At 53.3% G+C, this 27,515-nt stretch overlaps 1 protein-coding gene across 16 annotated transcripts; it reads left to right on the top strand.

The window, feature by feature from the left end:
• FLCN (folliculin) lies at nt 1–26,225 on the top strand. Of its 16 annotated transcripts, none has more exons than XM_077968613.1 (15): nt 1–44; nt 4,022–4,135; nt 5,042–5,132; nt 8,670–8,942; nt 9,121–9,597; nt 10,533–10,679; nt 13,010–13,231; nt 14,505–14,665; nt 15,871–15,962; nt 18,203–18,393; nt 21,220–21,333; nt 21,888–22,011; nt 23,098–23,229; nt 23,324–23,429; nt 24,584–26,225. In XM_077968613.1, exons 5-15 carry the CDS (start codon nt 9,592–9,594, stop codon nt 24,783–24,785), a joined length of 1,497 nt encoding a protein of 498 aa, XP_077824739.1. In that variant the 5' UTR covers nt 1–44; nt 4,022–4,135; nt 5,042–5,132; nt 8,670–8,942; nt 9,121–9,591; the 3' UTR covers nt 24,786–26,225.
• Nucleotides 26,226–27,515: the final 1,290 nt, after the last annotated feature.

Genomic DNA, 27,515 nt, shown 5'->3' with positions numbered 1-27,515 from the left:
AGAGAGTCACGCGCCAGGGTCTCGGCGGGGATGTGGGGCCGCGAGTGAGTGTGGTAACTCTTGGTTCTGCCAGCTCCCCGAGAGCCCGAACCGGGGCTTGAGAGCCTCGCCACCCCGGCTGACGTTCCGGCCGTGGGCTCGGGGGCTCTGTGTGTGATCCCGCCTGTCTGGGACCCGCAGCGACCACCTACCCAGCGCAGTCAGGGGCGGGGCTGAGACCCGGAGCGGGACCCCGGCTGCCGAGTCCAGGTGTCCCGCGGGCCTCGATTCGGGGAGCAGGTCGGCGGGGGTCTGAGGGTTTGGCGGAGGGGCATGTCCGAGTTTGCGTTGGTCCCAGGTGGACCAGTAATGGGGGAGGGTTTAGGGCCAGAGTCCAGGGCGTCGCCGAGACCCTGAGATTTGAAGATAGGTTGGGGGCACGCCCATTAACCAAGTTTCTGGGGATGAGGACTGTGACCTGGGTTCAAACCCCGGGTTAGGGTCGTTGATTTAGTCTCATTTGATCTTGCCATGAAACGGGACTGTTTCCTTTTCCTTCTCCCAGGTTTTGTCTTCGTTCTGGAGGAGAGGGTGTGTGATTTCCTCTTCTCTCAGTTTGGCGTTCAGGAGGGTCCTCTGATAAGCTAATAGGGTAGCACCGTGTCCTCCAGGGAGGGTGGAAGACCGCGCTTCTCTCCAGTGGAGAGTACTGTCAGATGCGTCCTTGTCACCTGGAAAGAATGGATTGGCTTGTGGATTGACGTCCAAGGTGTGGTTAGCAGCAGTCTCTTCAAATGGGGACGCAGGGCAAGGAGGAACTTGCTGGAAGTAGGTTCTGGCTCTCCAGGCTTTGGCCACAACCAGTTTAGTGCCAGATTATCACCGTGGTCATCAAGTAATTGAGTAATAGTGGCAGGTGACACTGTTTGCCCTTCTAGTGTCCTATGTCAGGGAGCTCTGTGAATGGAAATCCAGGGAAACGGTGGAAATAGAGCCACAGTGAGAGTGGGTCTGAGCTGGCAGTCATCCCCTGCAGAACTTTTCACCCTGGGCTTGTTGGGATCCCAGCTGCTGACTTAATGAGGCTCCCCAGTGGGAGACTAGTTTTAGAAGCTGTGTGTCCACTGCTGGTTAAGATCCGTTATAGTGCCTTGTTTATCTACAGTGCCCTTACTTAGTGGCCTCTAATTCTCCGCGGTGCTATGAGAAGAGCATAGGAAGTAGGGGTGAAATGGGCCAGGGTCAGGGCGCACCACGGGTGGTGGTGAGGTCACTGTCCAGGTCTGGGACTCAGCTATTGTGGGAGGAGGACATGGACAGACACTCTACCACATCAGGGAATTTGAATACTGTCTTTGGGTGTGATGATGAAGAGACTGTCACCCAGGGGATTTCGGCTTCCCCTGTGGGTTCTGGAAAGCTTGCTGGAAACAGACTCGTGAGACATATTCAAATCAGTTTGTTTTCTTAAGCAAACACCTCCTAGAGATTGGGATTGACCAGTGAGTAAAGAATGACCTCACGCTGCCCAGAATTCTGATTCCATGTGTAATGCAAATCTTGAGAGGCGTCTGTTTCTCAGCTCTTGGGTGGTATTCAGAGAGGTCTAGTAACATTTGGTGTCACCTGGCTGGTGAGGGTAGGCCCCAGTGACCGCAAAGCTAAATGTTCTCTAGGGCATCTCCCTCTCTTTCAGGGGCTGCCTGGGTCTCTGGCGTGCGTGATCCATGGAGTCAGAGTCGGAGCTCTTGTCTGACAAGTGCTTTTTTCTTTTTCTTTTTTTTTTTTTGAGACAGAATCTCACTCTGTCACGCAGGCTGGAGTGCGGTGGTGCGATCTCGGCTCACTGCCACCTCTGCTTCCAAGTTCAAGCGATTCTCCTGCCTCAGCCTCCTGAGTAACTGGCACTATAGGCATGCGCCACAAGGCCTGGCTAATTTTTATATTTTGTATTTTGTATTTTTTGAAATGGAGTTTTGCTCTTGTTGCCCAGGCTGGAGTGCAGTGGTGCGATCTTGGCTCACTACAACCTCCGTCTCCCAGGTTCAAGCAGTTCTCCTACCTCAGCCTCCCAAGTAGCTGGGATTACAGGCACCCACCACCATGCCTGGCAAATTTCTGTATTTCTAGTAGAGATGGGGTTTCAGCATGTTGGCCAGGCTGGTCTCGAACTCCTGACCTCATGGTCTGCCTGCCTTGGCCTCCCAAAATGCTGGGTTTACAAGCATGAGCCGCCGCACCCGGCAATTTTTGTATTTTTAGTAGATACAGGGTTTCACCATGTTGACCTGGCTGGTCACGAACTCCTGACCTCAGGTGATCCCCCCATTGGCCTCCCAAAGTGCTTGGATTACAGGCTTAAACCACCGAGCCTAGCGAGTGCTTTTCATTAAAAGGAAAAACGAATAAGAGTAGCCTATGTTTTGACCTGACATGGTGGCTCACGCCTGTAATCCCAGCACTTTGGGAGGCTGAGGCGGGAGAATTACCTGAGGTCAGGAGTTCAAGACCAGCCTGGCCAACATGGCGAAACCCCATCTCTACTAAAAATACAAAAATTGGCTGGGCCTGGTGGCGCGTGGCTCTAATTCCAGCTACTCGGGAAGCTGAGGCAGGAGAATCGCTTGAACCTGGGAGGCGTAGGTGGCAGTGATCCGAGATTACAGCACTGTACTGTAGCCTAGGCAACAGAATGAGACCCTGCCACAAAAATAAAAAATAAAAAAGAATAGCCCATGTTGGTGCTGAATGCTGGGAAGTGGCTTGTCAACATTGCCTCTGGTTTCCCTCTCCTGCTTGAGAAGGAAACTGCCAGGCCTATGGCCTGAAAGGTAAGTTGGTGTGATATAGATGCTGCCAGAGCACACCCTTATAACCAAGAGTAAGAAAGATGGGGACTTGGCTGGGTGCAATGGCTCACGCCTATAATCCTAGCACTTAGGAAGGCCAAGGTGGGTGGATCACCTGAAGTCGGGAGTTTGAGACCAGCCTGGCCAACATGGTGAAACCCTGTCTCTACTAAAATACAAAATTAGCTAGGCATGGTGGCAGGCACCTGTAATCCCAGCTACTCGGGAGGCTGAGACAGGAGAATCACTTAAACCCAGGAGGCAGAGGTTGCAGTGAGCTGAGATCGCGCCATTGCACTCCAGCCTGGGCGATAAGAGTGAAACTTGGTCTTAAAAAAGGGAAAAAAAAGAAAGATGGGGACTTGCTCAGTCATCCAGGCTGGAGTGATAAAGTCACGGCTCACTGCAGCCTTGACCTCCCAGGCTCAAGTGACCCTCCCAACTTAGTCCCCCAAGTAGCTTGGACTAGAGGCATGCCCGGCTAATTTTTTTTTTTTGAGATGGAGTCTCGCTCTGTCGCCCAGGCTGGAGTGCAGTGGCATGATCTTGGCTCACTGCAAGCTCTGCCTCCCGGATTCACGCCACTCTCCTGCCTCAACCTCCCGAGTGGCTGGGACTACAGGTGCCTGCCACCATGCCTGGATGATTTTGTTTTGTATTTTTAGTAGAGACGGGGTTTCACTGTGTTAGCCAGGATGGTCTTGATCTCCTGACCTCGTGATCCGCCTGCCTGGGCCTCTCAAAGTGCTGGGATTACAGGCGTGAGCCACCGCGCCCGGCCCGGCTAATTTTTAAAAAATTTTTTTTGCAGAGACAGGGTCTCACTTTGTTACCCAGGCTGATCTCGAACTCATGGGCTGAAGCAATCCTCCTGCCTTGGCCTCCCAAAGTATTGGGATTACAAGCATGAGCCACTGAGCTGGCCTCAAGACCCTATCTCTGAAAAAATAAATACAGAGATCCTTGATCAAATACTGGGTTAGAGTGCTTCAGAGGTGCAAGAGTCATCTAAAATATCAGCTCCTGCTCAGAAGATGAGAGGCCTGCTAAGCCATTCAGAACCCTGGGGAGTGTCTACATCCTCATCGGAGATATACTTACTTGAGACTGGCTGTAAACTACTCCCATTATTTTTCATGCTACGAAGGCCTCTAATCTTAGAATTAGCTCTTTTTTTTTTTTCTCTTACCTAGAAAACGCCAGGTCTTCAAGGATGTCTGCCGCCACCATGCCTGACCCATTTGGCTGCAGCCTCGTGTGTGCTGGTCTGGTGTGGACGGTGGAAGTGTGATTCTGCTGAATGTCAGGTTAGTGTGGGTGCTCTGCAGGTGGGCTGAGACTTGGCCCAGGCTTGCTGTCCTGTGCATGTCTTGCTAGAAGGAACCTTGTTTCTCTTCCCTGATGCCTCTCAGAGGAAGGCGTGGCCTCCTTTTTCGGGATTTAATGCCTTTACCTTTCCTTTGGGTCCTGCTACCCCTTATTCCATCAGTGGTTGCCCCATCTCCTCTTGAGCAGTAGATTGTTAAGCCACTCACCATAGTGAGCCCTGTGGGCCCTTTATTGAAACTCCGTCTGTTTGGTTCCTGTGCCACTAGACTCGGGCTCCGGCCTACCCCACAGCTGTGGCTCCTGAACCTCTGCCGCCTCTAGATTCTGTCCCTTTCTTGGCAACAGCTCTCATCTTTCCGAGGGCAACTTCTCAGTCCTCTCATTTAACACGTGAATTTGGTGCCTCCTGTGTGTCAGGAAGGCACTTTGGAGGCGCAGTTCTGCGATGAGGAGCACTATGACTCAAAGCAGGGCCGGGGAGGATGGAGGGGTAGAGGGGAACTCTTCTGGTGGGCTGGCAGGGGGTCCTCTGAGCAGGGGACCTGCAAGTGGAGGCCGAGTGGTGAGGAGTGAGCCAGGTGAAGGTGTGTGGAGCATTCCTGACCTTTGTCCCCAGCCCTGCCCTCTCCTGTCCTGCAGCCTGCATCTTTGCTGAGTCCTCAGGGCCTTCCAGCTAGAAGTTCTGCTGTCTGTTAAATGCTGTACGTCTCCTCTCCCGCTGCCTGCCTGCCTCCCTCTCAGAGTGCACCTACAGAGCACCAGCCCTGCGTTCCCTGCCGGCCATACTCAGGGTCTCTATCTCTGACTCCCACACCTGCCTCACTGCCAGCCCAGCTAAGGTTCTCTTCAAATGTCTGTTTTCTGTCTGCCTCTGCCGTTCCCAGTGTGACCACTCGTGCTCAGCTGTATCTCAGGGAGGAGGACAGGTGCTGGAGCAGCTCGTGCCAGCTGAGCAGCCAACTGCAGAAACGTCAGGTGGGTGGCAGCATTCATGGGCACGCTGGAGAAATAGTTCCAGGCATGGGCCACTGGCAGGGAGGCTGATGGCGGCCCCCCCCGCCCCCCACACTGTGCACATTCTGACTTCGCTTCTTCCTAGAGTTAGCAGTTTTGGCAGGCCATGTCTTGTTTGTGTCCACAGCCTGCCTGTCAGGAGTGAAGACAGAACATCTGACTTTTGGATCCGTAATGGGGGTGGGGGCTCCCCAGAAGAGAAGAGGCTTTGAGTCCTGGCCAGTGTCCACTACTCAGTCAAACATTCAGAAACTTACATGATTCTTCATCATCCCAAGCAAGTCTGACTGACCAATGGGGCTTTCTGTGAAGGCAGAAATATTCTGTGACCTGGGCTGTTCAGAGGGGTGACATGAGTTGCGTGTGCCTAGCAAACACTCAGGACATGGCCAGTGAGACAGAAGGGCTGAACTTTTGTCCTATTAATGTATTTATTTATTTTATTTTATTTATTTATTTTTTTTGAGATGGAGTCTCGCTGTCTCCCAGGCTGGAGTGCAGTTGCACAGTCTTGTCTCACTGCAACCTTCACCCCCTGGGTTCAAGCAATTCACCTGCCTCAGCCTCTTGAGTAGCTGGGACTACAGGTGTGCGCCACCATGCCTGGCTAATTTTTTTGTACTTTTAGTAGAAATGGGGTTTTGCCATGTTGGCCAGGCTGGTCTCGAACTCCTGACCTCAAGTGATCTGCCCACCTCGGCCTCCCAAAGTGTGGGATTACAGGCATGAACAACCACACCTGGCCTTTTATTTAATTTTTTTGAGATGAAGTCTCATTCACTCTGTTGCCCAGACTGGAGTGTAGTAGTACAATCTCAGCTCACTGCAACCTCCACCTCCCAGGTTCAAGCGATTCTCCTGCCTTGGCCTCCCAAGTAGTTGGGACTACAAGCGTGCGCCTCCACTCCAGGCTACATTTTTTTTTTTTTTTTTGAGACGGAGTCTCGCTCTGTCATAAAGCCTGGAGTGCAGTGATGTGATCTTGGCTCACTGCAACCTCCACCTCCCAGGTTCAAGCAATTCTCCTCCCTCAGCCTCCCAAGTAGCTGGGTTTATAGGTGCCTGCCAACACGCCCAGCTAAGTTTTTTGTTTTAATTTGTTTTGTTTTTGTTGTTTTGGGGGTTTTTTTTGAGACCAAGTCTCAGTTTGTTGCCCAGGCTCCAGTTCAGTGATGCGATCTCGGCTCACTGCAACCTTGCCTCCTGGGTTCAAGTGACTCTCATGCCTCAGCCTCCTGAGTAGCTGGGACTACCAGTGCACACCACCACGCCTGGCTAATTTTTGTATTCTTAGTAGAGACAGGGTTTCACCGCTTCGGCCAGGCTGGTCTCAAACTCCTGACCTCAAGTGATCCACCCACCTTGGCCTCCCAAAGTGCTGGGATTACAGGCGTGAGCCACTGTGCCGGCCTCTCCTAGCTAATTTACATTTTAAATTTAAGTTGTCACACATGGCTGTGGCCACCATATGGACAGTGTGGGTCTGGCTGCATGTGTCAGGCTGTGTCACATGTTAGGCTGTTGGCTGTGGCTGTCCCCACTGTGCACCTTTGCTTCTGCGGTCTCGTTTCCCGAACTTCTCTGCCTGTCAGAACCCCATGACACACCCCCATTGTAAAGCCTTCTCTGGCTTTCCTGCATCCGTTAGGAAGGTATATGGATGCCGCCGCGGCCAGCCCTCTGCAGTGTGTGCGTGGTGTCCCTCAGACTTTGTGCCTGTAGCTGCCCTTGGCCTTTGCATGGCTCCGCCAGCATCCCAGCCATACTGTGGCCAAGCTTGGGGCTTCCCTTGACTCCATGTCCGCACCAGGTGTCCCGTTGCTGGCTCTGCCACAGAAACTCTCCAAAGGGCTCTTTCTACCCACTCCTGTGAGCTTTTTCTCCACCGGAAACTGTGTTAAGGTCACCTTTGACCTCATCATTGTTCTGCAGGTTACCATTCCCCCTTTTTAAAAGATTGTGGTGAAATAATACATGACCTAAAATGCGCCATTTGAACCACCGTTGGGCGTGCAGTGCCGTGGCATGAAGTATGTTCACAGTGCTGTGCAGCCATCGCCACCTTCCATCTCTAGAACTGTGCCCTGCTCTTCCCTCTCCGCCCCTGGCAGCCGCCATTCCGCTCTCTGTCTCTGTGGCTTTGAGGGCTCTAGGTACCTCATATTTAAGTGGAATCCTACAGTGTTTATCTGTTTGTGACCACTGTAGATCACTTGGCGTAATGTCCTCCAGGTTCAGCCGTGCCATAGCTCTGGCAGGGTTTCCTTCCTTTTTAAGGCCATGTGACATTCCAGTCCCACCTTGCTAAAGTAGTTTGTTCACCTGGTCACTGGGGTGACCCTGGAGCTCCCTTCTGGCCTCACTGCCTGAGCTTGGTCACCTTGGCTAGCTGTCCTCCCTTCTCCACCTCTGAGCCTGCAAGGGCTGTACTCCACAGAGGTCCCATGTGCCATCCCTGACAGCAGCGCTTGGCTCTGCTGCAGTGGCCCGTCCCCGTGAAGGCTTCGCAGGCACTCACTGAGCCTCCTTTCCTCCCCTGCTCACTCCTCCTCTGCACTCTGCACCCCCACCCGCACTGTGCCGCTTCACCATCTGCCACCCTGGCCCGGGCCACTGTCCCTTCCTGTTCAGATCAGTCAGCAGGGTGCCTCAGCTTGTTCCCCACCTCCACCCTGGCCCCCGCCATCTTTTCTGCACATGGGCATGACTGAACATTTTCAAGTGAAATTCACATTCTCTCATGTCTCATCAGAACCCCCAAAGCCTCCCCAGTCTCTGATAACATATCCAGGGTCTTTTGGTGGCCTGGAGGAGCTGTAAGATCTGCTTCCTAAAGCCTCCACCCTGTCTGCTGCTCCTCTCCAAACACCGGACCCTACATGCCCCTCCGGCAGTACAGCACCCACCCTGCCCTTCATCTCTTGCTTGGCCCGTAAGCCAGTCCTTCCAGGCTCCTCTGGTCATTCCCCACGCGGGCCTCTCGCAGGAAGCAGTTTTCCTGTGTCCGCCCCCCACCCCCTGCAGGAGGTAAGCTGCGGAGGGAAGCGTTGTGTCACCTAGTGCCTCGCCTCACACGGAGCAGGTGCCCAGCAGATATGTATTGGGTGGAGGACCCTCTCCCCGTGGCCTTTTATCTGTTTGTTCCCACGGGGTTTGCCATGTTTGGCTGCAGTTCATGTCACTCGAGGACATTCCTTCCCTGTGCCATTGGCTTTTCGACTCTGGCTCTGTCACAACTCCAGCTGTGCTATCACTGGTCCACATCGTCCCCTCCCCTGTTTCCTGTGACTCCGGTGGGAAGATCCTGTCTCTGTTCCTCTCCTCTCGCCTGCATCCAGTGCAGCACTGGGGCAAAGCAAGGGGATGGGGAACTGGCGGGTGGCCTCTCCTGGGCAGGCAACCATGGCACCCAGGTGCTCCCTGTGCTCCAGAGGGGCTGGGGAGGTTTCATGGGGTGAATAGGCATTGGTGAGCTGACATGTCCCCTGTCCTCCGCAGGCCTCTCGCAGTCTCCAAGGCACCATGAATGCCATCGTGGCTCTCTGCCACTTCTGTGAGCTCCACGGCCCCCGCACTCTCTTCTGCACGGAGGTCCTGCACGCCCCACTTCCCCAAGGGGCTGGGAATGAGGACAGTCCTGGCCAGGGCGAGCAGGCGGAGGAAGAGGAAGGCGGCATTCAGATGAGCAGTCGGATGCGTGCACACAGCCCCGCAGAGGGGGCCAGCGTTGAGTCCAGCAGCCCAGGGCCCAAAAAGTCGGACATGTGCGAGGCAAGTGTCTTTGGGGTCTTCGTTTTGCGATCCCTGCAGTAGGTGTGGGATGGACGGGAGGACCTGAGAGCAGTGGATGGAGCCTCCCAGGGTGACACAGACTGCTTCTCAGGGGCCCTTCAGTTCCTTCTGCTTGTCCTGACTGTAGCTTTTGTTTGTTTGTTTGTTTTTGAGACAGAGTTTTGCTCTTGTTGCCCACGCTGGAGTGCCATGGTATGATCATGGCTCACTGCAACCTCCGCCTCCCAGGTTCAAGCAATTCTCCTGCCTCAACCTCCTGAGTACTGGGATTACACGTGGCTGCCACCACGCCTGGCTAATTTTGTGTCTTTAGTAGAGATGGGGTTTCACCATATTGGGCAGGCTGGTCTTGAACTCCTGACCTCAGGTGATCCACTTGCCTTGGCCTCCCAAAGTGCTGGGATTACAGGCGTGAACCATCTTGCCCCGCCTGTGTTAACTTCTTTAACCCACTCTGCCTCCCTGCCATGGCCTTCATGTTTGTATTCACACACTCCAGCCTGTCCTGGAGGCAGGTCCCCAAAGACCCCTGTTCCCAGCGGAGTTTCCTGCTCCCAGCGGAGTTTCCTGCTCCCAGGACCCCCAGTGTTCTCGGCGGGTCACTCCATCAGCTCTCGATCTCTTGGGAATGAGTGTGAGTTTTCCCCCGTGGGCCACTTGTTTGTGTGGAAGACCTGGGTCAGGGCCCGAAATCAGGGCTGAGTGTCGGACCTGTCACTGCAGTGCAAACAGGAACCCAAGCTTGTTCTTTTGGTTCCGCTGCAGAAGCAGAGGACGTGTGAGAGCTGCGTCCATTGCTGGAAACGCCTGTGAGGAATGGGGGGTGGGGAGCACCTCAGACCGGGGAAGGAGGGCACTGCCAGGCCGCTGGGGCGTCCTTGAGCTGGTGTTGGGGTTGCCCTTGGAGGAATCCTGTGACATTGTGGGGAGGGGCTTGCCTGACGCACTGCCACGCAGTCTTGGGGTCGGGGCAGCTCCAGGGCGTGCAGCCTCAGCACCGGAGTGACGGTGGCTGCAGTGGGGCAGCGAGGCAGTGGGGCTGCCGGGGTGAGCTGCCACACCAACATCCTGGAGCTTGGTGCCCGGCCTGTTCTTTATTAGGCCTCTCGCCTGTGCTGAGGCCCCTTCCAGGTGTTATTTCAGAGCCAATGACAGAGGCTGGGGGGCAGTGGGTAATGCTACCACCACAGAGCCCCTCACCCTCCGGCCAGCTGCTTCTCACCTCAGCCTCAGTTTTGTCTTCTGTAGAATGGGGCTTCTCACAGACGTTATCTCAGAGGGTGGCACTTGGGATTGAATGAGATGGAGCATGCAGGGCCCTTTTCATGTTGTCTGCTTCGTAAGCGCTCAGCAAGTATCTGTTGGGAACAGCCTCTGGCAATCTCTGTGATCGCTGTGTTCTGTTTTCCTCTTTAGGAAACATTTAAATCTTCAGATAAGTATAAATCTGGAAGCCAATTATTTTTATACAAAAATAGCTTGAGTTTTCCAAGCTCAGATTTGCATAAACCTAAGAGTTTGTTGCCCTGCTTTCCAACTAACAGATTTACTTTTCCTTTTCATGGACAGGGCTGCCGGTCACTTGCTGCAGGGCACCCGGGGTATATCAGCCATGATAAAGAGACCTCCATTAAATACGTCAGCCACCAGCACCCCAGCCACCCCCAGCTCTTCAGCATCGTCCGCCAGGCCTGTGTCCGGAGCCTGAGCTGTGAGGTGAGCCTCGCGATCACAGAACCTGTCTCTGTGGGAGCCCACATGCTCCCAGGTGCTCTGGATGGGCTCGGAGTCAGCACTGCACAGGGAGGCGGGCACTGGTCCTCTCTAAGGGCAGACCCGCAGATCAGCACAGCACAGGGTACAGGATGCCTCCGTTGTCCAAAATTGCAGAAGAAGTCATGTTGGACTTGCCGAGCATTTTCTGAATGGGTGCTAGCTTTTGCACTTTAAGCACCAAACTTTTATTATTTGTCCTTTTATTATTAGTGTTTTCTTTTTTCCTTCTTTTGTGGCAGGGTCTCGCCCTGTCGTCCAGGCTGGAGTGCAGTGGCGCCGTCATGGTTCACTGCAACCTCAAACTCCTGGGCTCAAGCGATCCTCCAGCCTCAGCCTCCCAGGTGGCTGGGACCACTGGTGTGTGCCACCATGCTCAGCTGGGGATTTTTTGTTGTTTCTGTTAAGACAGAGTCTCACTCTGTCGCCCAGGCTGGAGTGCAGTGGTGCAATCTCACTGCAACCTCCACTCCAGGTTCAAGTGCTTCTTCTGCCTCAGCCTCCTGAATAGCTGGGACTACAGGCGTGCGCCACCATGCCCGGCTAATTTTTTGTATTTTTAGTAGAGACGAGGTTTCACCGTATTGGCCAAGCTGGTCTCGAACTCCTGACCTTGTGATTCGCCTGCCTCGGCCTCCCAAAATGCTGGGATTACAGATGGGAGCCACTGTGCCCAGCCTTTTAAAAATTTTTTTGTAGAGATGAGGTCTCACTATGTTGCCCAGTTTGGTCTCAAACTCAAGCAATCCTCTGGCTCATCCTCCCAAAGCACTGGGATTACAGGTGTGAGCCGCCACGCCCAGCCCTGTGTGTCCATTCTTGATGGATGTATTCCTAAGATAGGAAGCATTTTTGGTTAGGTGGTTCATTGCATCAACATCACCTTTTTTTTATTATCTCAGTCCTCATTCCAAGTCTCGGTGATGGTCCCCTGCTGCTCTCAGCCTGCTGAGGTGTGGATGATTTGTTCCTAAATTACGTCGCTGCTGCTGTTGCTCTTGACCCTTAGCTCTTAGGTCTTTGTCTGTTACAAAGAATTCGTCGGCCGGGTGTGGTGGCTCACTCCTGTAACCTCAGCACTTTGGGAGGCCGAGGCGGGCAGATCACAAGGTCAGGAGATCAAGACCATCCTGGCTAACATGGTGAAACCCCGTCTCTACTAAAAATACAAAAAATCAGCTGGGCATGGTGGCAGGCACCTGTAGTCCCAGCTACTCTGAAGACTGAGGCAGGAGAATGGTGTGAACCCAGGACGTGGAGCTTGCAGTGAGCCGAGATTGCGCCACTGCACTGCAGCCTGGGCAACAGAGCGAAATTCCATCTCAAAAAAAAAAAAGAATTCGTCGTTCAGTTACTAAACTTCCTTGTTATCAGTTTCCACCCAGTCAGACACACCGAGCTCCCTTGCTGTTCTCATTCAGTGTGGCTGTGTGCCTGCCCTCAGCTGTCTTCTCCTTTTAATTTGCTACCTCTGGTCTGCTAGCAGGCAGCTCAGCATGTCTTAGAATTGTGTGTTAAGGAAGAGTAAGTATGTTGTGAGGAGGGACCGAAGTCCTCTTAGAAGAAGAAAGTATGTGGGGCCGGGCGTGGTGGCCCACTCCTGTAATCCCAGTACTTTGGGAGGCTGAGGTGGGCAGATCACCTGAGGTCAGGAGTTCAAGACCAGCCTGGCCAACATGGTGAAACCCCCTGTCTCATAAAAATACAAAAAAATTAGCCAGGCGTGGTGGCACACACTTGGAATCTCAGCTACTCTTGAAGCTGAGGCAGGAGAATTACTTGAACCCAGGAGACGGAGGTTGCAATGGGCCGAGATCACGCCACTGCACTCCAGCCTGGGCGACAAGCGAGACTCCATACTGCCTCCCTCCCCCCCCAAAAAAAGAATAAAATGTGCAGATTTCAGTGCAGGGAGAGTGCAGTGGCTGCTTTGACCTGCTGGTTCTTCTGCATGCTCCGGGTGAGTAAGCTGGTACATTTGAGTCTGGGAGAGGTGTGACATATGCATGGGAGTTATTTATGGCTCAAGGTGGGAAAAAAGCGGTGAACCTTGTTGCTGGCCCTTGCAGTCCACGATGACAAGTGGCGTTGGCACCCTGACCACAGGAGCAGAAGAGGACAGTCTTTAGCTCTCATGGTCCCCACCGTGCCACTCTCCCCTGTTATTAACGCTGGCTGATTTGTGCCAGCTGACTGAAAAGTCTGAAGAAGAGGCTTTGATTTGGTACAACTAAGTGAGGAAAGGGCTATCTGAGTCGCTGGTGTCCCTCCAGGTCTGCCCTGGCCGCGAAGGCCCCATCTTCTTCGGAGATGAGCAGCACGGCTTTGTGTTCAGCCACACCTTCTTCATCAAGGACAGCCTGGCCAGGGGCTTCCAGCGCTGGTACAGCATCATCACCATCATGATGGACCGGATCTACCTCATCAACTCCTGGCCCTTCCTGCTGGGGAAGGTCCGGGGAATCATCGATGAGCTCCAGGGCAAGGCGCTCAAGGTGAATGCAGAGGCGAGATGCCAGGGTGGCAGGGGCCCCTGCACTGCAGGAGTCGCTCTGTGCTGAGGTTAAAGCCTGGAGCCCGGGTGGCGTCTTCCTCTCTGCTTGCAGCCGCTGCACTGTGTGAATTGTAGTCTCTCGGCTTCAGGGCTGGAGGTCGTGGTGAGGAGCCTCCCAGGCCATCCTGCCTGCTTTACTGGTCTCTCCTGCCCCCGCTGTCCTGGTTCTAGCTGAGCTCTGGTTTCTTTGCTGCAGTCAGACCTCTGGTATCTTTGTTTCCTCTGGCCTTTGTCTCAGGGATGTCTATTAATCCCATTGAGTTGCACCACCGAACGTAGGCTCGGTGGAGCTGTGGAGCTGCGGCTCAGGCCAGGCCAGGTCATGCTCTGGTAACAAACAGCCTCCGGATTTCAGCACCTTCAAGCCACAGGGCCTGTTTCTTGCTCATGCTGTGTGCTTTCCAGGAGAGCGGGGCTCTGCTTCCTGTGATTGTCCTGGCAGGCAGAGTGGTAGCTGTATGAAAATGTCGCCCCTAGGCTGGGTGCGGTGGCTTACGCCTGTAATCCCAGCACTTTGGGAGGCTGAAGTGGGCAGATCACCTGAGGTCGGGAGTTTGAGACCAGCTTGACCAACATGGAGAAACCCCTCTCTTCTAAAAATACAAAATTAGCTGGGCATGGTGGCACATGCCCGTAATCCCAGCTACTTGGGAGGCTGAGGCAGGAGAAACGCTTGAACCCGAGAGGTGGAGGTTGCAGTGAGCTGAGATCGCACCACTGCACTCCAGCCTGGGTGACAGAGTGAGACTCCATCTCAAAAATAAAAAAAGAAAGAAAAAGAAAAAATGTTGCTCCTTCTGCCCTCCAGAAGCATGGACGGTGCTAGGAGCCTTGTTTCTCTCAGCTTGTTGGCCAGAGCCAGTCACGTGTGCGTTAGCCAAATAGTGTACCCAGAAGGGGAGGCGGAGACAGGTGGGGAGCAGCACAGATGGCCACTCACGAGAATCCCCCCGGGTGCCTTGGGTCGCTCATTAGGAAGGGGACAGGAGAAGCTCAACTGATTCCTGTGCTCAGGTGGCTCCTGATCTAGCCGGGGGCGGAGCTATGCTGTTGGGAACGATTGGACTGGTGGCACCGTGTGTGCTCTGCACGGAGAGAGTGCAGTGGGACTGAGCCTCCAGGAGTCAGGTCCTGGAGGTGGCTGTGAATGAATGGGGGTCTGGGCTGCTGGCAGCTTTGGCTAAAAGAGGCCGTCCCTTCCCTTTGCATTTCAGGTGTTTGAGGCAGAGCAGTTTGGATGCCCACAGCGTGCTCAGAGGATGAACACAGCCTTCACGCCATTCCTACACCAGAGGAACGGCAATGCCGCCCGCTCGCTGACATCGCTGACAAGTGATGACAACTTGTGGGCGTGCCTGCACACCTCCTTTGCCTGGTAACGGGCGCCTCCGCTTTTGGCATATCCGTTAGTGTAGAGCAGTCACGATACATTGGTTGGCTTGTATCTGTTCTGCCACAGATTTGGGAGAATAGTGCTTAGCCGAGTTTTCTTGCTGCCTCTGCGAGGAGCGCTGGCCTGTGGGCACTTGTCAGTGAGCACAGATCTGGGCCGAGAGTCCTTGTTCTCTGGGCCTCTTCCCCTGAGTGTGCAGAAAAGTTACTGAGGTTGGCCGGGCGCGGTGGCTCAAGCCTGTAATCCCAGCACTATGGGAGGCCGAGACGGGCGGATCACGAGGTCAGGAGATCGAGACCATCCTGGCTAACACGGTGAAACCCCGTCTCTACTAAAAAATACAAAAAACTAGCCGGGCGAGGTGGCGGGCGCCTGTAGTCCCAGCTACTCGGGAGGCTGAGGCAGGAGAATGGTCTAAACCCGGGAGGCGGAGCTTGCAGTGAGCTGAGATCCGGCCACTGCACCCCAGCCTGGGCGACAGAGCAAGACTCTGTCTCAAAAAAAAAAAAAAAAAAAAAAAAAAGAAAAGTTACTGAGGTGGAACTCGCTTCTTCTTGGGTTCAAGTTATTCTCCTGCCTCAGCTCCCAAGTAGGTGGGACTACAGGCGACTGCCACCACATCCAGCCAATTTTTCTATTTTTGGTAGAGACGGGGTTTCACCATGTTGGCCAGGCTGTTTGCAAACTCCTGATCTCATGTGATCCACCCGCCTCAGCCTTCCAGAGTGCTGAGATTACAGGCGTGAGCCACCGCGCCTGGCCCATTTTTTTTTTTTAAAGCAAATCTGAGTTGTATCGTTCCAGCCATAAATATGATCATAATACCGTGATCATGTCCAACAAAATGGACAGACTCCTGAGTGTTCTCCAGGCTGCAGGCCTTTGTGCAGTTTCCCTTTTGTCTCACAAGTGACTGCGCTGGCATCGGAGCAGCACCCCAAGTCTCTCTGGTTTAGAACAGCTCCCCCTTGCATCCCCTCCTGTCCAGGTTCCTCCCATCTGTCTTTTGAAGGACCTTAGTCATTGGCTTATGGAACTGCCTGCATGCGGGATCTGGCTGCTTGTGCCCTGGTGGTGTTCTTTTATACCCATGTTTTCCTTAAACTGGTAGGATCAGGGGCTGGGTGAGCGTCAGGTTTGCTTTGTCCTTTGGCGAGAAGGCTCATAGCTGGCGCTGTGTTCTCCAGGCTCCTGAAGGCGTGTGGCAGCCGGCTGACCGAGAAGCTCCTGGAAGGTGCTCCGACCGAGGACACCTTGGTCCAGATGGAGAAGCTCGCTGGTGAGGCGGGGTGCTGTTGCCGGGGCCTTGGCCCAGATGGCCGTGGGGCGGTACCAGCTCTCTGCTCTCCTGGCAGGAAGAGCTGAGGGAGGGAAATGCGGCTCTGAATCAGCCCAGGAGGAGCCTTCGGGGAGCTCACCCTCTGATCTCGGTGTGATGGTTGTGATTTCCTGTCTCATTTGCCTTGACCGCTGTGTGAAAGAATCTGTTCCCCAGCTAGGTGGGGAAAATTCACAGGTGGGCTGTCCCTAGAGAGAACTGGCTGATTGAAGGCTTCTCGTCCCGATTTTGTGATAGCCAAGTGCTTGGCCTGGTTGGACCCAAGTTTTCCATCAAGGGCAGTGGTTCCCTGACCTCCCAGGTGCCTGAGCTTCCCCAGATTCCTGATCTGGGGCTCTGGGTCCTGTGTCTGGGGATCCTGGCACTGTGTCGCCAGCCCAGAAGCACTGGGCCAGTCTTGGCCAAGCTTTCCATCAGGGATGATTTGATCTTGGTGCAACAGATCTGTGGTTACGACCATTGTTGCACACCGTGAGTCATTAATAATGCTTCCCATGCTTCTGCTTGCAAATGACCGGCCTTCCAAACAGCTGGAGCTATTCCGAGGTGTTTCTGCAGGCAAGTGCAGGCGTGCCCTCAAATAAGCTTTGCCAGTGGACTCTTAGCAAGAGTGGAACCCGGTCAGGAAAGACAAAGCCTGGGAATCCACTCCCATGCCCTGTGGGTTGGCTGGCCCTGGAGCCATTTATTATAGTGCCAGTCATGTTTCTAGGCAGGTGCAAATGGCAAGGGCAGTGTCTTGGTGAGCTTTTTAGCACAAAGAGCTGGGTCTGTCGAAGCCTTTGTGAGAGCTGGAAACGCAGGTGTGCTGGGCATGCGAAGTGTGGGGTTTCGGGCTCAGGGCCTCAGACAGACCTGGCTTCGCATCCTGGCTCTGCTTCTCACGTGCACCCTTCCCTTTGGGTCTCGTGATATGAAATGGAGATGTCGTCATTTGTGAGGGCTCCATGAAGATTCATTGAAATGGCAAATACTCATTTCTTCATCTGCGAAATGGAGATAATAGTGCTGACGTCAGAACAGCTGAGAGGACTAAATGAAATGATGTTGGATGCAGCCATAAAGAAGAGTGAAGTTGGGCACTGGTGCATGCCTGGAATCCCAGCACTTGGGAGACCGAGACAGGCGGATTGCTTGAACTCAGGAGTTTGAGACCAGCCTGAGCAACATAGGGAGGTCCAGCCTCCACAAAAAATATGAAAAGTAGCTGGGCGTGGTGGCACATGCCTGTAGTCCCAGCTACTTGGAAGGCTTCATTGGGAGGATCACTTGATCCCAGAAGATTGAGGCTGCAGTGAGCCGCGATCGTGCCACTGCATTCCAGCCTGGGCAACAGAGCCAGACCGTGTCTCAAAGAAGATGGGAATAGTAGACACTGGGGACTCCAGAAGGAGGGAGGGAGGGAGGTAGGGAGGGGAGCAAGGGCTGAAATACTTTCTATCGGATACTATCTGGGCATATTACTTCCTGTGGTTCACTGTCTGGGTGACAGGATTCATAGAAGCCCAAACTTTAGCACCACGCAGCATACCCTTGTAACAGCCGCACACGTACGCCCTCAATCTAAAATAAAAGTGGATTGGGAGGCCGAGGCAGGCGGATCATGAGGTCAGAAGTTCGAGACCAGCCTGGCAGATATGGTGAAATCCTGTCTCTACTAAAAATACAAAAATTAGCTAGGTGTGGTGGCAAGCGCCTATAGTCCCAGCTACTCAGGAGGCTGAGGCAGAAGAATCACTTGAACCCGGGAGGCAGAGGTCGCAGTGAGCCGAGATGGTGCCATTGCATTCCAGCCTGGGCGACAGAGCAAGATTCCGTCTCAAAAAAAAAAGTGGAAAAAAAAGAAACAATGTGTAGATCCTCAAGAACTGTGGCCGACTGGGTGTGCTCCGTAGACACACTGTTGGCGTTTTTCTCACTGGTTTGAGTTTTCTCACCAGCAAAGAACAGCTGACGGTCTTTCTGTAGGTGCTTCTAAGAGAGATGTGTGGTGCCCTGGGCTAAGTAGACAGCAACTGAGCCCTCCCTCCCACCCCAGGGCTCCCAGAGCAGCAGGGAGCATGGGACCTGGCCGCAGCCAGGAATCTACACTGACTGGCTCAGCCCACCATGTGCCTTGGGCTGAAGTCAGGGGACAAGACTGTTTGTATTTGTAACTGTCCGTGTTGTCTGTCTTGCAGATTTAGAAGAGGAATCAGAAAGCTGGGACAACTCTGAGGCTGAAGAGGAAGAGAAAGCCCCTGTGTTGACGGAGGGTGTAGAAGGGCGGGAGCTGACCCAGGGCACAGCAGAGTCCTCCTCTCTCTCAGGCTGTGGGAGCTGGCAGCCCCGGAAGCTGCCAGTCTTCAAGTCCCTCCGGCACATGAGGCAGGTAGGCAGCAGGGGCAAAGCACATCAGGAACTCGGGAGGAGAGCCCAGCCGTCCCTGCCCACACGCCTTGCCTCTGGACCCTGCATCTTCAAAACCCTGCAGGAAGTGACTGACAGCCTCCTCGGTGGGTGGCTGGGGGCACGGGGCGTCGGGGGTATTAGCCCTAGGATCAGTGCTCACCTTTCAATGATGACCTAAGTATCTTCAAAGAAAAGCCCACATAGTTGGCATCCCATGGTCCTCTAATCCTCTAAGAACCTCCTAAAGGCATTGAACAGCACCATAATTGGTTTGGATGCAGCCTGGACCCTGCCCATTGAAAGTCATGGTCATTCTTGGCTGGGTGCGATGGCTCACACTTGTAATCCCAGCACTTTGTGAGGCCGAGGGGGGCGGATCACGAGGTCAGGAGATCGAGACCAGCCTGGCCAACATAGTGAAACCCCATCTCTACTAAAATATAAAAATTAGCTGGCCATGGTGGTGTGCACCTGTAGTCCCAGCTACTCGGGAGGCTGAGGCAGGAGAATCACTTGAACCTGGGAGGCAAATGTTGCAGTGAGCCGAGATTGCGCCACTGTACTCCAGCCTGGGTGACAGAGTGAGATTCCATCTCAAAAAAAAAAAAAAAAAGAGAGAACCTGCATACAAACCATAGTAGTAAACAGCAGCCAAACCATGGAATATGATTAATTAGAAGAAATAGGCAGTGTGTGTTTAGGGTGATGTATGTACATGTGTGCCTGCCAGACATGACAGAATCTAACAGCGTTGCCTCCGGGTATAGCGAGTCAGATGCCGGGAGAGAGGGGTGCGGGTTGCTGGATTACAAGGGCAGGCTGCCTTCTTACAAGATTCTCCTGTGTGTGTTTTTCCAATGAGCACTGATTCATCAGAAGAGAGTTACTTGTTTTGGAAAATGGAGTGAGACTGATTTCATGGCAGATGTCCTTGGGGCTTCTGGATGAAAACACTCATTCCATCAAAATCCTGCATTCGGCTGAAACCTTCCTTGTCCATTGCTTATGTCGATGAAGGTTGGAAGGGCTCTGGAATTCCTCTGGAGGTGGGACTGCGTTGAGGCTGTTGGGGTTTGGTGAAACGTGGTATTGTGGTCTCTCTCTCACACTGTGTTTCAAAGCTGTGTTTGTCTTCTTAGAAGCCATGAGACAGCAGGCTGGACTTTCCTAAGGTGTCAGTGTCACGGAAGTTAATAATGGGGTGTGGGGAGAGGCTGTTCTAGGTTAAAGAGTAAGGACAGGCCGGGTGTGGTGGCTCACGCCTGTAATCCCAGCACTTTGTGAGGCTGAGGTGGGCGGATCATGAGGTCAGGAGGTCGAGACTATCCTGGCTAACACGGTGAAACCCCATCTATACTAAAAATACAAAAATTTAGCTGGGCGTGGTGGCAGGCGCCTGTAGTCCCAGCTACTCTGAAGACTGAGGCAGAAGAGTGGCGTAAACCCGGGAGGTGGAGCTTGCAGTGAGCTGAGATCGTACCACTGCACTCCAGCCTAGGTGACAGAGCAAGACTCCATCTCAAAAAAATAGAAAGAAAAAGGGGCTGGGCGCGGTGGCTCACTCCTGTAATCCCAGCACTTTGGGAGGCCGAGGCAGGCGGATCACAAGGTCAGGAGATGGAGACCATCCTGGCTAACAAGGTGAAACCCTGTCTCTACTAAAAATACGAAAACAAAATTAGCTGGGCGTGGTGGCGGGCGCCTGTAGTCCCAGCTACTCGGGAGGCTGAGGCCAGAGAATGACGTGAACCCAGGAGGCAGAGCTTGCAGTGAGCCGAGATTGCACCACTGCACTCCAGCCTGGGCGACAGAGCGAGACTCCGTCTCAAAAAAAAGAAAGAAAAAGAAGGAAGGAAGGAAGGAGAGAGAAAGAGCAGGGAGGAAGGAAAGAAAGGAAAAGAAAAGGAAGGAAAGAGAAAGAAAGAAAAAGGACATGGCAACGAAAAACAATCATGGTCCTGTAGTAGCTCCTGGATCCAAAGAACAGCAGCCGTCAAGCAGGCAGGTGCCCCGGGCTTGAGCACGCGGCTGGATATCAGGTGCATCCATCCGGGCCCTCCTGGCTGCAGTCATGGTCTCAGCTGTGGAGATGCCCTTGTTCTCCTGGGTGCTGCCATGTCGAGGGCCCTATAGCTTGCTTTCAAATGGTTCAGCAGAAAGTGTCTGTAGAGAGAAGGTGAATATTGCAGAAGGTTAACATTTTTTTGCTGCAAATTTTTAAAAACAAAATTGGGAGAAAGATCTTGGAGCCAGAGCTTTGAAATCGAGTTTCAGTGCAAACCTGGAGCTTCTGTCTCTGCCCCTTTAACCCTGGGCTGGGCATCCTGGGCTGGGGATCCTGGCACTGTGTCACCAGCCTGGAAGCACTGGGCCAGTCTTGGCCAAGCTTTCCATCAGGGATGATTTGATCTTGGTGCTACAGGTCTGTGGTTATGACCATTGTTCCACACCGTGAGTCATTAATAATGCTTCCCATGCTTCTGCTTGCAAATGACCGGCCTTCCAAACAACTGGAGCTGTTTCGAGGTGTTTCTGCAGGCAGGTGCAGGCGTGCCCTGAAATAAGCTTTGCCAGTGGACTCTTAGCAAGAGTGGAACCCGGTCAGGAAAGACAAAGCCTGGGAATCCACCCCCATGCCCTGTGGGTTGGCTGGGCACCTGCCTCCCTGAGAAGATGAGTGGCTTTTTCCTGAGCCCTGTCTTTGCTCTACAAAGTTTTATGAACATGCAAATAAATAACTTAATGGGAAGGGAGAGAAAAACCATTTCTGCTAGTCACGCCGAAAGCCCTGCACTCTCTTGTTTAGGTCCTGGGTGCTCCATCTTTCCGCATGCTGGCCTGGCACGTTCTCATGGGGAACCAGGTGATCTGGAAAAGTGGAGACGTGGACCTCGTCCAGTCAGCTTTTGAAGTGCTTCGGGTGAGAACGTCTTTTCCTTAGGTGTGCGGTGCAGGGCAGTACTGGCCTGGTGCCTGGTGTCGGGTGGGGATGCTAAGCTGCACCGACCGTCCAGCGCAGAACCGCGTGCACCACGCCGTCTCCACCTGGAGCACAGTGGGCGTGGAGACCCGGGTCTGGCCTGATGATGTTTAAATCATCAGAAGGATGAGTGTGCCTAGGCCTGAGAGAGAACAAAAATGCATATGACACAGTCTTGGAAAAAGCTTCTTTGTGGGATGTGGTAAGAGACAAACATCTGTGCAGGCAAAGATTAATATAAGAGTTAACACCACAGAGCCAGGGGCGGTGCAAGCTGGTGTGTGACTGGCGGTCCAGACAAGAGTTAGGGACCTGGTGGTGGAGGACCACCCCCCTCCGCCCTCTAGTGGGCTGAGAGTCTGGGGACTCCTCTGGCAGGAGGGAGGGCTTGGACTGGGCTGCAGGAGGCGTGTGGGGTTTGGGTAATGGAGCATGGACAGCTGGGGCTGAGGGCTTCCTCACATCCTTGGTCTGAGTCCTGTTGTCCTCCTCAGACTATGCTGCCCGTGGGCTGCGTCCGCATCATCCCGTACAGCAGCCAGTACGAGGAGGCCTATCGGTGCAACTTCCTGGGGCTCAGCCCACACGTGCAGATCCCCCCCCACGTGCTCTCCTCAGGTGCGTGCCACCATGGGCTGTGGGGCCATGCCCTGCGCTGAGGGTCCCCATGCCTCAGGCCCAGAGTGGAACCAGATCTCTGTCATGGGTTGTGGAGAGGAGGCCTCATTGCAGGGCCAGCTTCCCCCATGGCTCTGGGCCTCCGTGTTCTGTCTTCACACAGGCAGCAGTGGGTGAGTGGACCTGATGGGAAGGGTGGCTGGCAGGGACTGTCGTCAGTGGGCTGCAGGTCACCATCCTGGGGTGGGAGGATGTGTCCCTGGCTGGAGGATCCTGGTTGTCCTGGTGAGTGGGTGCCCATGAGACAGAGGCCTGCTGAACGCTGGGCGTGAGCCGCCTGCTTCTGTGGGCCCCACCGTCCTCTCCTTACTCTTCTACTGTTCCCCTGTCCAGCCTTCTGCTCTCTTCCAGCCTTTTTCCTCCTCTATGTGCCCGAAGTCTTCCCGGCCTTCACTGGTGCGGTCAGGGCTCAGCAAACCCCTGGTCTTTTGGTTTGGGGGATATCCAGGGGGCAGCCCCCAGGGGCTCGTCAGTGACTTCCTCCAGCACAGCTGTGCGCAGCAGCTGCTGACTCACGCGTGGTCTGAGTGGAGCTGCCCTGAGCCCCCGATCAGCACCCAGGCTGGGTCCTGACTCCCTGCAAGACAGTGTCTTTTTTCTGGGTAGCATTAGAAACACAGGCTCTGGTTTCAAACAGACTTGAAATTCTTACCACTACCAGCAGGTTATTTAACATCTCCAGGCCTGTTTCCCCATCTGTAGAATAGGGTCATGGTGAGACCACCCTCGCAGGGCTGCCTAGTAAGAGGTAAATTGATGTATATAAAGTACTTTGTGATTATTGTAATATAATAAATTATTAGTTTAACTGAGGCAAACGTTAACCCTTAACTATACACAAATAACCTGAAAGGTTTTTAATACCAAAGTGTTGATCTGGGCCAGCCTTTTCACCGGCAGCCTTTCCCACCGACCTGAGATGAGCCGAGTGGGGCCTGTGGTGGGCGAGCGCACGGGAGGTGAGGAGCGCGGGGGAGGTGAGGAGCACGGGGGAGGTGAGGAGCCACGGACCTTGTGTTGTTACAGAGTTTGCCGTCATAGTGGAGGTCCATGCAGCCGCACGTTCCACGCTCCACCCTGTGGGGTGTGAGGATGACCAGTCTCTCAGCAAGTACGAGTTTGTGGTGACCAGCGGGAGCCCTGTAGCTGCAGACCGAGGTGGGTGCCCCCAGGCAGAGTGTCCTTTTTGTGAGAAGATGCTCCCGCCCCGCGCTGACGCCTGCCCTTGCTCTGCCCCTGCCCTTCTTCCCAGTCGGCCCCACCATCCTGAATAAGATTGAAGCGGCTCTGACCAACCAAAACCTGTCTGTGGATGTGGTGGACCAGTGCCTCGTGTGCCTCAAGGAGGAGTGGATGAAGTAAGCGACAGTGTGGGCGAGGCCCCTTTGCTTGTGACCCTGGAGAAAACCTGGAGCTGTTTCCAAAAGAGGAGCTGGGCCATGGCCACTGAGGGAGGAGCTGAGAGAAGAGGTTGGGGGCGGGGTTCCAACTCCAGGTCTGCCCGTCACTTCACGGTGGCCTCGGGAAGGTGGCCTCGGGAAGTGGTCGTCATCTCTGCCCCTGGCTCCTGCATGGGGAGGTGGGGGTGGCGCCTGCCTCAGAGAACGGTTGAGTCTTGGGCAAGGGCTCTGAGCTCACAGGAGGGTTCGTAATGGAAGCTGTCATCTGCTGTGCAATTAACTTCAAAACCTGAAAGCCCAGTAACCCATGCCCCGCTGTTTTTTTTTGTTTTTTTTGTTTGTTTGTTTGTTTGTTTGTTTTTGAGTCAGAGCTTTACTCTTACTGCCCAGGCTGGAGTGCACTGGCATGATCTTGGCTCACCACAATCTCTGCCTCCCGGGTTCAAGCGATCAAGTGATTCTCCTGCCTCAGCCTCCTGAGTAGCTGGGATTACAGGCATCCACCACCATGCCTGGCTAATTTTTGTATTTTTAGTAGAGACAGGGTTTCAGCATGTTGACCAGGCTGGTCTCGAACTCCTGACTTTGTGATCCGCCCACCTTGGCCTCCCAAAGTGCTGGGATTACAGGTGTGAGCCACTGCACCTGGCCCCACTGCTTCTTTTTTTTTTTTTTTAAAGCAAATTTATTTCCTCCTGCCTCGATTCTTGGTAATTTTTTTGGTCAAATTTATTAATCAAACATTGTCTTGATTTAAAATCAGGCAGTGAAGCTTAGGAGCAACCAGTGTCTTCCGTGAGGTTAAGGAAGGTTTTTCTTTCTTTCTTGGCATCTTGACAACAGCTTGAGGGAGGGTGTGGGAAGCGCACAGGCCCCATACCCGACAGAGGGCCGAGGGCCGAGCCCAGCCCCGACAGCTTCCCTTCCTTGCTGGGACATAGCTCCTTTCAGCAGTTCAGGAGCCGAGCCCACTGCCCCGAGCATGTGGATTCCAGCTCTGCCTGCACAGCTCCTGCTGGTGCCAAAGCCGCGTCGCCCCCGCTGGGCCCCCGTGACCAGGGCTTGGGGGATTGGGCTGTGGCGTCTGAGTGTTTTGTTTTCGTTCTCTTCAGCAAAGTGAAGGTGCTTTTTAAGTTCACCAAGGTGGACAGTCGACCCAAAGAGGACACACAGAAGCTGCTGAGCATCCTGGGTGCGTCCGAGGAGGACAACGTCAAGCTGCTGAAGTTCTGGATGACTGGCCTGAGCAAGACCTACAAGTCACACCTCATGTCCACGGTCCGCAGCCCCACGGCTTCGGAGTCTCGGAACTGACCCGCCCCACACACCTGCCCGAAGACGGGGATGGCTGTCCACAGACTCCTCCAGCCCCGCGAGAGGAACTGTCCCTTGAGTTTCTGAACTGCTGGGAGGAGCTGTGTCCTGGTAAGGAAGGGAAACCGTCCGGGCTTGGCTCGGCTCTCTGTCAGGTTTGGGGCCTGTGTGCTTCCCACACCCTCCCTCAAGCCGTTGGAATCGCTGAAGATGGCAGTGAAAGGCGGAGGGATGGTGGACTCTGTGTTCAAACCCCTTGGAGAGACGCTTAGGAGGATAGCTTGTCTCTCAGGCCCCTTGTGGACTTAGATCTCAAAACCTGTTGGAGAAACAGGTCCAACTCGGCATGCAGTCGCAATGACATATCCTCTCCCGAGGTTAACATTCAAGCGTTTCTATTTTGAAATTCAGCAAGAGTTTCTGGGCCTCATGTTTGAGTGTACATTTTGCTGCGTTGTGAATATTCAACACATTGCCAGCTCTTGGTCACTGAGTGATTGAGTTAGGGCTCCGCGAGAGACTTTGGGGAGTGAAGTGGACCTGTTCCGCATCTTCCGGTCCTCTGAACTGTGTGTTCTGAAGCCATGGGCTCATCTTCTGGGGTGTTCCCCTGCAGGTACTGGTGAAGGTAACCTGGGGCTTAACAATGGAGCCCCTGATGGTTTATTTTGCTCAACATAGGTTGCTGAGGGTCGGAGCAAGCATCTGACTTGTGCAGTCCCCTGGATATGGCGAGGCCCACCATGCTTTTATTCTGTGTCGCTTTTGTCTTTACTGTGGCTTTCAACATTTACATTTGGCTACCAATAACTGTTTTCAGAGGGTGGTGATTGAAAACAATTTCATCATCCCACTGTACTTTTTTGTTTTTGAGACGGAGTTTCACTCTTATTGCCCAGACTGGAGTGCAATGGCGCAATCTCGGCTCACTGCAACCTCTGCCTCCTGGGTTCAAGCGATTCTCCTGCCTCTGCCTACAGAGTAGCTGGGATTACAGGCGCCCACCAACACGCCCAGCTAATTTTTATATTTTTAGTAGAGACAGGGTTTCACCATGTTGGCCGGGCTGGTCTCAAACTCCTGACCTCAAGTGATCCACCCACCTCAGCCTCCCAAAGTGCTGGGATTACAGGTGTGAGCCCCTGTGCCTGGCCCTTTTTTTTTTTTTTTTTTTTTTAAGAGATGGTATCTTGCTGTATCATCCAGGCTGGTCTTGAACTCCTGAGTTCAAGCAGTCCTGCTTTAACCTACAGCTACAGGTACCCCAACTATACATTTTTAATGAGGATTCATGGCTCAGAGGGATTTTCTGGTGGTTTTGCTGATTTGTTTCTAGTTTTTTGTGTTTAATTTATATTTAACATGAAGACCAAGTTTATATAACTAGGTATCTGTATAACACAACAACATTGGAACACAATAAAGATGTATTTTTGTAAATTGTTGACTACATGGTTTATTGGTTTGATGCCTAATATTTATTTATTTATTTGTGCTCAGGCACAGGAAATACTATGGTTAAAAAATACCAGTGAGTGGACCGGGCACAATGGCTCACACCTGTAATCCCAGCACTTTGGGAGGCCAAGGCAGGCGGATCACAAGGTCAGGAAGTTTAGACCATTCTGGCTAATACGGTGAAACCCTGTCTCTACTAAAAATACAAAAAATTAGCTGGGCATGGTGGTGGGTGCCTGTTATCCCAGCTACTCAGGAAGCTGAGGCAGGAGAATCACTTGAACCCAGGAAGCAGAAGTTGCAGTGAGCCAAGATTGCACCACTGCACTCCAGCCTGGGCGACAGAGCAAGACTCCGTCTCAAAAAACAGAACAAAACAAAATACCAGTCAGTGGCCAATTCACATGTTTAAGCTGCTGTAATGATCATAGACAATCTTTTCCAAGTTAGTCGTTAGAGTTGGTGTTGGAGAGAAGCAAACACTCATTTATCCCAAGGACCTCTGTTGAGCATCCATGCCTATGCGCTTGGCATTTTGTTCAGCTTTAGGAAATGGCTCATCCCTTAATAATGGTATTTAAAGATATGTCCATCTGAGAGGAAGATGGCTGGAATCACCCTGGGTGACCATGACAATCCCTAAGACCGCAGGGCTCCCTGTGGTTTAGTCATCTACCCGAGTGGGAGGGGACCCCCTGGCCTGTGTGGGTCAAGGGAAAACTAAAGGAGAGATGACCACCCACTGTCCTCCCCAACTTCGGGTACAGATTCCTCTTGTTTCTCATGTGCATGGCATTCCTGGGAACGCGGTTCTGTGCTCAGTCTTTGCCAGTTGTCTGCCGGTCTAGTGGCTGAATCCACTTGGCAAGTAGGAGCCCAGTGTAAGTTAGCTCTGCATTCATGTCAGGGGCGTGTATGACCTGGATTCTCCATGTCTAATAAAGCTCGCTGGCGAGGGGGCAGGCAGGGCCCTACGCCGAATGGTATTTCTAGGCAGCTGTGGGCTTTTTCTCCCCACAAGCATGCAGTTCTTGAAGATTTTTCCTATTGGTCATGAGTGCAGAAGAGCAGGAGGCTGAGCGGAATCTATGCCAGCCCAAGACCAGGCTAGACTCTGCTGCCCTTGTGAAGGAATGGGGGTTCCCGATTTTGTAGTTTCTCACACCAAGTGGAAGAGACAAAACAAATTCCAGATCCTGAACCTTCCCCGTGTGTTTGAAGGCAGTCAGGGGTTTCCTGATTTTACATTCAAGATACTTAACACTCAGGGCT

Source organism: Macaca mulatta, chromosome 16, assembly GCF_049350105.2.
Source record: "Macaca mulatta isolate MMU2019108-1 chromosome 16, T2T-MMU8v2.0, whole genome shotgun sequence".
NCBI classification, from domain to species: Eukaryota; Metazoa; Chordata; class Mammalia; order Primates; family Cercopithecidae; genus Macaca; species Macaca mulatta.
The sequence above is the reverse complement of the archived record's forward strand: the minus strand, read 5'-3'. Positions and strand labels throughout refer to the sequence as shown.

Excerpts from the sequence above, each read along its gene's own strand:
- FLCN (XM_015118671.3), top strand. The coding sequence starts at position 8,694 with ATGAATGCCATCGTGGCTCTCTGCCACTTCTGTGAGCTCCACGGCCCC. Across the intron at positions 22,012-23,097 it reads CCCCCACGTGCTCTCCTCAG|AGTTTGCCGTCATAGTGGAG; the intron begins GTGCGTGCCACC and ends GTGTTGTTACAG. Across the intron at positions 23,230-23,323 it reads CCCTGTAGCTGCAGACCGAG|TCGGCCCCACCATCCTGAAT; the intron begins GTGGGTGCCCCC and ends CCTTCTTCCCAG.